The 9,282-nt window shown below is 44.6% G+C and overlaps 1 protein-coding gene across 1 annotated transcript; it reads left to right on the forward strand.

Moving 5' to 3' along the window:
* Positions 1-34: 34 nt before the first annotated feature.
* On the forward strand, positions 35-8,983 carry LOC127596257 (protein Wnt-7a). Its single transcript, XM_052058536.1, has 4 exons — positions 35-398; positions 680-906; positions 5,178-5,449; positions 7,688-8,983. Exons 1-4 carry the CDS (start codon positions 328-330, stop codon positions 8,168-8,170), a joined length of 1,053 nt encoding a protein of 350 aa, XP_051914496.1. The 5' UTR covers positions 35-327; the 3' UTR covers positions 8,171-8,983.
* The last annotated feature ends 299 nt before the right edge of the window (positions 8,984-9,282 follow it).

A 9,282-nucleotide genomic window follows, 5' to 3' on the forward strand; every position in this document is an offset into this window, starting at 1 on the left:
AGTCTCCCGCAGCCACGCCCACGGAGATGAGCGCGATATAAAGTCGAGACGTGCTGTTCGCCCCGAGAACTGTGAGAAATAGGCTATCGCACTTGTTGAGGCTTACCTGTGCTGACATCATCATCGCAATGACAACGGGACCCGGCGACAAGGGGGCCACCTAAAGGGATCTTGGCTCGACTTGGCAATCAAAGTTTTTTTTCTTTTTCAATGTTTCCCCGGCTTGTGGACCTGCCTGTGGAGTTACCTGTGCTGTGATCGATCGGAGACTAACCGAATCGAGTTCTTCCTCAGCTTCAGCAGTCATTGCATGACCGTGAGGCCGCGATGAGTCGGAGAACTCGGCGCTGGATTTTAAGAGTTTTACTTTGTCTGGGAATAGTCTACCTGAAAATTGGGTGAGCTGCGTATATACCCGCGAGTGTTCTTACGCTCTCTAAAGCACACGACTTTGTGTCACTGGTTTGCAATTAACTACAATCAAGACACGTAATGACATTCCTGTTATCTGTTAAAGTCGTTAAATAGGGTCCTAAAGTGGTAGTATTTGAAAGTTGAAGTGTCCTCCAATGTTTGCGCTTGGTGAAATGAGGGTATAGTTTCGTATTATTTATGGAACTTTTCGGAAGTGGAGTTGCACCTGCCGCTTAAGGTAAAATCTTTTTGTTCCCCTCCCCAGGGGCTTCTCGTCGGTGGTGGCCCTCGGAGCGAGCATAATCTGTAACAAAATCCCCGGTTTGGCCCCGAGGCAGCGGATTATCTGCCAGAGTCGCCCCGATGCCATTATCGTCATCGGAGAGGGCGCGCAAATGGGCATCAACGAGTGTCAGTTCCAGTTCAAAAACGGGCGCTGGAACTGCTCGGCCCTGGGCGAGAGGACCGTCTTCGGAAAAGAGTTGAAAGTGGGTATGTTGCTATCTGTTCATGTCTGTTCATAATTAGAATATTGAGTCACTTGCATTGGCGCACAATTGTGCGCCCCTTGCGTAAAGGTGCCCCCCCCCCCACCCCCTGTTTGTGATTGCATGCGCATTTCAGTACCGACTTGAGCTGTACAACACACTCTGCTTCTAACATCGTTCAATGAAAGTGAACATTGTATAACCAGTTGAAGCAAACGCCCCTGAAATTCATGGTGCACTTGATCTCTGCATCCAAATTTGGAAAACTTCATATGAATCTATTTGTAAACATACTGCAAATACAACTATTATTGTTTTTTTTAGGGGGTGGGGGCATTCTTTTAGTTGTGAAAATTGCATGGAAGTGCAATTTATATTTTAGAGCACAAATATGCTTGCTTAAATGGGAAGTAAATATTTTTTTGGCAGCAAGTGTCAGCTGCTCTCCAGCCTTTTTTTTTTCACAGAGCATGTATAAAAGGTATCTGGAGCCAAGACTGTAACAAAGCTCTTGTGAATAGTCACAGCCTTTCTTTTCATGCCAGGCCGCGTCTCATGAGACAGTTTCAGTGGACTTTCTCCCATTTGCTGATGGGTGCTGCAGCTCCCACTGTAAGGACATGGACGTTACCACGGGTATAAATTACAATGAGCAAAGTAAAATAAAGTACCATAGTAGAGAAACTTGTCAGCTCCACTGGAGACGGATGTTTCCAACAGAGATTGGGTAATTGGTGTTGTCTGTTTTGGAGTATGATGGTCCGTGTTTCGAGCCCATTTTGGGGAGAGAACAAGCATCCCTAAATTGAATGACTGCCCCCACGCCCTACAATTACATAATTTTCTGCAGCACGGCTGATGATCTGTCAAGGGACGGTAGTTGGTGTGCCATGGCATCCTGGTCGGGACTCACTGCTATATACAAGTGATTCTCCAACTATACATCCATCCATCCATTTTCTGACCCGCTTTATCTTCACAAGAGTTGCGGGCATGCTGGAGCCTCTCAGCTGTCTTCGGGCAATAGTCGGGCAATACCCTTTACTGGTCGCCAGTCAAACGTAGGGCACACATAGACGAACTGCCATCCACGCTCACACTCACACAGAGGCACAATTTAGAGAGTTCCATTCACCTGCTATGCATGTTTTTGGAATGTGGAAGGAAACTGGAGTACCGGGAGAACTGCCGGCCCGGGGAGAACATGCAAACTCCACACAGGGAGGCTGTAGGCCGATGTGCTAACCAGTCGCCCACCGTACCACCATTCTCTAACTAATATTTGTTTATTTTATTTGAATGTGCCCTTTTTAAACAAGTTAGAGTAGTGCATTAACAAAAGCACACTGGTGGGAAAAAACTCAACAACACCTCCAAAATGATTTATTCCACTTGATCGCTCCCACCATTTTGCACAGGTACCTTCAAATGATATACTGAAAGTACAGTTGTAGTGTATGTAGTAAATGCCTGTCTTAAACCTGCCTTATGTGGAACATTTCATACCTTCTAACACTCAGTACCTTGACAACGCTCTTTTATAACAGTTAGCAATGTTGCTGCATTTAATTTCAGTTGACAGTTTATGTTGTTAGGTAGTTAGCTGACTTTTTTTTTCTAGCCAGGAAAAGTTTCGAATGGCGAGGGCAGCACTTTCCTCAGCTTGAATTGGATTGGGAGATGCGAGCTGTTGCAAATGTCCTGTTAAATAATCGAGACAAGGCGCTACTGTCTAGCTAACTGGTTGGATGCCCATGACTGAAAAGTCTTACCCTTCTCTTTCGTAAATGTGGCAATGAAATTGCGTTGAAATATACAAATGGTTAAATTGATCTCGCCTGTCTGGGAGATCCTTTCCCCTAAAACGCTTACTCTAGAATCTCCTCTGGTGTGGACTATATTAGACAGCAATCCCAAGAGTACTTAGTGACGAATTTCTTCTCGATTTGTAGCTCGACATACCTTCCGTTTCTGATGTCATGAGAAATTCTAACAGAGAAAATATTGAATGGGGAAATTAACAGTGCTAGAGAAATAAAAGGCTTCGTAGCTCGCACCAGCTGCGTGACGCCATCTTGTCCACGGCCAGTGGAAAGAAAAGCTAATCCCAGTCATGCTGTCAGTGGCGTTTGACAAGCTGTCCTTTTATGAATGAGTAGTTTTGGCCCATCAGGAGTGTCGGTGTTGGCGTGAAAGCCGGCAGCACGTCCACGGCTCGGACAGGCATAGCAAATAGATTGGTTTCACCGATCGGATTAGCCCAGAAGCCAAGTGGTTGCAAATGGATGCCATTGTTGGCGCAAAGCCGAGCGGGGCTGTGTGGCTTGCAATTGTTCTCTGAAGGAGTGTGGGTAGTGCAAGGTGCATCGCTTTGCTACGATTGGCCCCTAAGGCTGAAGAATAAGCTTTTGAGGAGAGGCCCAACTAGAAAGAAAAGGCACATTTTCACGACTGAATTTCAGTTCACCCTTCTAAATATCTTCCATCACTCAGTACAATCTTATGAAGTGCTCCTACTGTTTCTTTTGGAGGAGTCAGGCGCAGGAATCGCAGAGAAAAATGAACAGCACTGCACTCAGATGTGACTGAGTGCACCGACACACCTTGTTTTTTGGCCCGGAGCCCATTTCGTGTGTAAAAATGTCAACATAATTTATGCCTCGATATGAGGGGTTTTTTTTTCTTTCTATCTTTCTTTCAAGGATAGAAAGGTGGCACACGGCCAGGACATGCTTGCTGTATGTGACGCTTCTGGTGAGCTCGGTGGCAGGAGGACACAAAGAAAGTGAGGATGTGAACAAACAGCCCAAAAAGGAGCTTGTTTATACAAATATTGATGGACGTAATCTGCTGCCTCCGGTTAGCATTTTAGACATTCAAACTGGCATTTTTAATTTCCCGTTGAAGCATTTTTAAAGTAAGGCTCCTTCCCCTTGTCATATTTCACCCCAAAACTATTCGTCACACTCTGTCAGATTAACCTTTAGTTTATTGTCAATATTGCCGCATGTGTAAATGATTTGTGCAGCAGGCCTGGCGGAGATAAGGCCAGGATGGAGATGCTCATGTCTGATGAGTTTACACAGAATGTGTCATTTCTGAATGGATCAATAGCTGTTCCCTTCCTGACAGCCCTCTTATTCATGCTGCCTTGTTGACTAAACTGCCAGCAGCCATCTTGGTTCACAGGCAGGACAGTTTCCAGGTCAGATTTCAAAACACCGGTGCCCTTCAGTGATATGTCATTGAGACCATGATGTCAAGCCACATACTGTTAACTGGTCATCTCGTATCATTCATTTAAAACCAACAACATTTGACACTGAGTAGAAAGTGTCATAATGTTATCATAAGTAGAATAGCCGCTGCTTCATCGTCATCTGCCTTTGTAGTCCATGATATCGGTGGGCGCTACAATGTTTAGATATGAAAAAGATATGATTTCATGACATTTTATGTTGCTGTTGTTCTGATCATCTGAACTGAATTCATCGTAAATCCCCAAATACAACACAAATAAACTCAAGAAAGTCTAGTTGAGTTGAGCATGTATATTTATTCGTTTGAATTTTATCCCATCCATTTTTTTCAGCACAAAGTTGAAAAAAACAAAGCAAATATGTTCCCTGCTCCTCCACGAGTTGAATCACGGCATTCCGATTACAAGTGCGTTTGTAGTGGCGGCCATTTTGCCCTGTACTGACACTTGCTGTGGACTTAAAATGACATCACAGTGCCTCAGGGATCGGTTAATGACCAATGACGACTCACCTGTTTTCCTGCGTTTTGTTCATGTGACATTTGCAAGCTGAGTACTTCTACACATTGTGATGCCATTTTCAGTCAATAGCAAGCGGGAAAATGGCCGCCCGCTTACATGGATAAAAACGGATAGCTTTTGCTGCTTAACTCCACAAAATAGCACAAACCGGAATGCCTCGTTTCGATTAGTCGGGCCACAGAGTACATACCTAAGATATTTTTGACTTGATTTCCCTTTTAAAAGACGTTGTCCACAACTCCACTTATTAATGACTGTAACACTAACATGCATTGCAACGACTTGTGCCGTCTGTGCAGGGTGTCTTTACAAATCAAACCAAGTCACAAGGTGTCTTTTACTCAAGTTGTTTAGCAACATACTCTCAAGATGTCGTATTTACTCCAGATTCGACAGTGAATTACATTTCAGAGCTTGAAGGGGTGCGCGTGGAGCAAAATCAAAACATAAACCACATTCCTTACTCTGATGTATTTTCTTCTGCGCTTTTGCAGGGAGCAAAGAAGCGGCCTTTACGTACGCCATTATCGCAGCCGGGGTGGCCCACGCCATCACCGCCGCCTGTACGCAGGGCAACCTGAGCGACTGCAGCTGTGACAAAGAGAAGCAGGGTTTCTACAGCAGGGACCAAGGATGGAAGTGGGGAGGCTGCTCTGCGGACATCAGCTACGGCCTCGGCTTTTCCAAAGTGTTTATTGATGCCCGAGAGGTCAAACAGAACGCCAGGACGCTCATGAACCTCCATAACAATGAGGTGGGACGCAAGGTAAGCTGCGGCCATCTCCAAAATCATTACTAATTTTTTTGGGGTGGTCTTGATAATCACAGTGACCTGGAAACCTCTTCCAAGTCGTGGCGGAAGCGAGTGTTGCCAAGGTTCTGCCCAGCTTGAACGTGCAGTGGACTGAAGGTGGCTTTCAGAGAGGAAAGAAAAGCCTCTCAAAAGTGATTGATGAGATGATTGCACAGAAAAGACATGGGCACCGTCCCAAAAGACACTATCCCGGTCCCTCAGGTGCTTCACCAGTTGGGCCTGACACAATTACTTTCATTTCTAATGTCCCTCGAACATGATAAATCAGAAGCTTTGTGCTTGTTTGTGCACTCCAGGACTGCAGTGATGAGTGCAATTCAATGGCCTCTTTCAATTCACTTTCAATTATTGGGTGTAATTTGATTCAGTGCCACTGGTTCATTCTTATTCGGGGACATGACTAAAATAATGATACACTTCCATTTTCTGCGAGAAAGTAACAGAATGTGCAGCACAGGGCACCAAGACAGACAACAATTGTGCGGCAGGATACAAAGAGGACAAACATGGCGTTCTCCTTTTCAGCACAGGGTGACAATGAGACTCCATTCGGTCTAAGAGGTTAAAGACCAAGTGGAGTGACGTGCCAAACAGCTAAAGAGGACCTGGTGAAGAATAAATAAAAAGCGCCTTTGGCCAAGTTAACTCTTCCTTTCCCTGTGCCAGAAAAGCCCGATTCACACAACCGACACGTCCATGGCCTCGTCGCCTGAAAGCCCTTGGACACAATCGCACCGAGCCGATCATTTTCTATGGCGGTGGATCGAAACTGGCTTTTCTGGACAGCAAATTTGTCTTCCAGGAAACGCCGAGCAGCGTTTTTTTTGGTTCTTTTTGCTAATAAAGGCGCTCTCTGTTTTGATAGCGACCCCCCCCCCCCTCCTTTATTTATGCTAATCAAAGGCAGTGACGCCGAGCAGGAGCTCCCCTGGTCCAATCCTCCAGACAAAGGCTGCCACAAATGTTGGTCACGCAACAACTGATGGATTAAGGCTGCTGAAGCTCGCAACTTTATGAAGGAACAATGTTAAAGGAACGCTTGGCTTTCAACTTGAAGATGCCATTTTGAACACGAAACTCAGGAGGAAATTCACATTTCACCTTGTTAAGAAAATTCCCGTTCCGGCCAATAGCGCTCCTCATTGTCATCAGGGCGGGCTTTAGCAGTAATCCCAGTCACTCTACGCCTCCGATGCTCTCTCTTGACATTTGTGTGTTGTGTGGTGACTACACACGCACCGGCTGACATCTGATACTTTATTTTGGCTTCTGTGTGTATGCTATGAAGCAGCAATGCGATGGGCTTCCATTTAATCCCCAACTGCAGGATGCTCGCTTGTCATGTTGTCACAGAGCTGCACATTATACTCAATCCATGCTTGACTTGGAAAATGATTACACGGGTCAACACATTTTTACTACTGATACTTTTTTTTTGCGCTGATTTAGAATTTGCCCATGTTTTTTTTCTCAAGCGCAGCAGGTTTTCAAAATGATAATCATCATTATCATCATCATCCACAAAAATACAATGTCCACCCCAATGTCACATGGAGTAGTTTGAGTGAGTGGCCCCACCGTACATACTTCAACAAGGTGTCACAAATGTGTCAACACATTTTTATAAGTATTATTTTCTTCTGCACTTTCCCATCAGTAATTGTTTATTCTTATGAATGAGTTAGCTGCAATGTTACAGGTGGACAGACAGTCCCACTTTTGCCATGCGCACATGTTAATATTAAAGCCAAGGTGCTACTGACTAGCTAACAAACTAGATGCCCCCAAACGTCTTTTCTTTAAATCACACCAGTTGTATTCCAGTAATATTTTAGTAACATTTATGAATTGAATTCAGAGTTACTGTAGGTTCCCAATTTTTTTCTGAAACATCATAACTATAAATGACAACGCATGAAAGAAATCCATAGGCCGCAACCTTTTAAAGGTCAAACTTCAAAACAAGAAATGAAAATACCGTAGCTCAAAAACTATGCTAGAAAAAAAGATATAAAGAACTTTTTAAAAAGCTGCATCAAATATGATATTTTGGGTCACATAAAGCCATCTCTGATTCAAATTTGCTGTCAACAATGATTATGAACCTCATTTTTAGGGTGCTTTTTTTGGCCGCTAAGACCAATGGGTGTATTATGTCTTGGTTGCTGAGCGTTTCTTTTGTGTTTCTAGGTCTTGGAGAAGAACATGCGACTGGAATGCAAGTGTCATGGCGTGTCGGGCTCCTGCACCACCAAAACCTGCTGGACTACACTTCCCAAGTTCCGCGAGCTTGGCTACATTCTCAAGGAGAAATATGCCCACGCAGTGCACGTGGAACCGGTCAAAGCCAGCCGCAACAAGCGCCCCAAATTCCTGAAGATCAAGAAGCCATATTCTTACCGGAAGCCCATGGATACAGACCTGGTGTACATAGACAAGTCCCCGAACTACTGCGAGGCGGACACGGTGACGGGCAGCTTGGGGACGCAAGGGCGAGTGTGCAATAAGACTATGATGCAGCACATCAGCGGCTGCGACTTGATGTGCTGCGGCCGCGGCTACAACACGCATCAGTACTCCAGAGTGTGGCAGTGCAACTGCAAGTTCTTGTGGTGCTGCTACGTCAAATGCAACACGTGCAGTGAGAGGACAGAGGTGTACACGTGCAAATGAGAATATTTATTGGTGCTGGCGCGCGTGTGGTCGTGAACACGCGTGTCTCTTTGGATCTTCCTGCGGCACGAGCAGCGGCCACTGGTGTGCGCACTTTGGGTTGGTTGGGATGCAGGGTGGCCAAACACCGTCAAGGGGAAAACTGCACACAACTGAAGCACAAAGACTTGAATCTACACGGACACGTACGGTATCGGGGACGAGAAATGGAGTACGGCGCGTGCGATGCCTGAGCCGCGCATACTGCTGTCTGTCACGCATGGTATAACTCATCCATGTGGAATATTTAACATACTGTCTTTTATAGAATGGAGATAATTAATATTAATTTATTGGATAAGAACTACTGATTTTGTCCATTATGGGTCACAAATAACTCCATGTTGGGAGGGCTTAGTTTTTTTTAAAGGGACCAGAAACTGTTAACACACTGGATTTGAATCCACCTGGAATCCGTCATATTAACTCGTGACCCACTTGTGTCTTCCCTCTGTTTGCTGCTAGTCCCGAGAATCCCATTAATTTTTTTTTTTTTTTTAGGTCGGAGCTTCAAAAACACAGGCACATTTTCCACCTTTGGTAAATATTGGTTCATAGAGTATATTTTGTAAGAGCCTATTTTTGTATGGATGTTTTATTTATATCTGTTGCATAATATTCAACTTTAAGCTCGGACACGTGTCTATAAAATGCTGATCATGTACGTTTGCCCCTGTTGTCACTGCTGCGGTTGTGTCGTGTGAGTTATAGAAGCTGTTGTTTACTGCATTTCATGACTACTACTGATGGAATACAGGCGCAGAATAACACCAACATGGCATGATTTCATTTTTTCGTTTCCTCTGACAACCTCCTTCTCAGTGATGCACTTTGCTTGAAAGCCAATGTCATAATCATAACATCAAATGTTGGCTTCAGGTTAATGTTGCTGGTGCGCTAGATGGAAATGGGAAAAATACAGCCATGACTGTCGTTACCAATGCTACCCAGAATTTCCAGGTTATGGGCAACTGGCAGCACACTCTGAGTGGACCCTTAATTCATTTTTAAAAAGTTGAAAAAGATTGGGGTTGGTTTGTATGTATATTAATTATTCATTCATTCATCTTCCT

This window comes from Hippocampus zosterae, chromosome 2 (genome assembly GCF_025434085.1).
Source record: "Hippocampus zosterae strain Florida chromosome 2, ASM2543408v3, whole genome shotgun sequence".
NCBI classification, from domain to species: domain Eukaryota; kingdom Metazoa; phylum Chordata; class Actinopteri; order Syngnathiformes; family Syngnathidae; genus Hippocampus; species Hippocampus zosterae.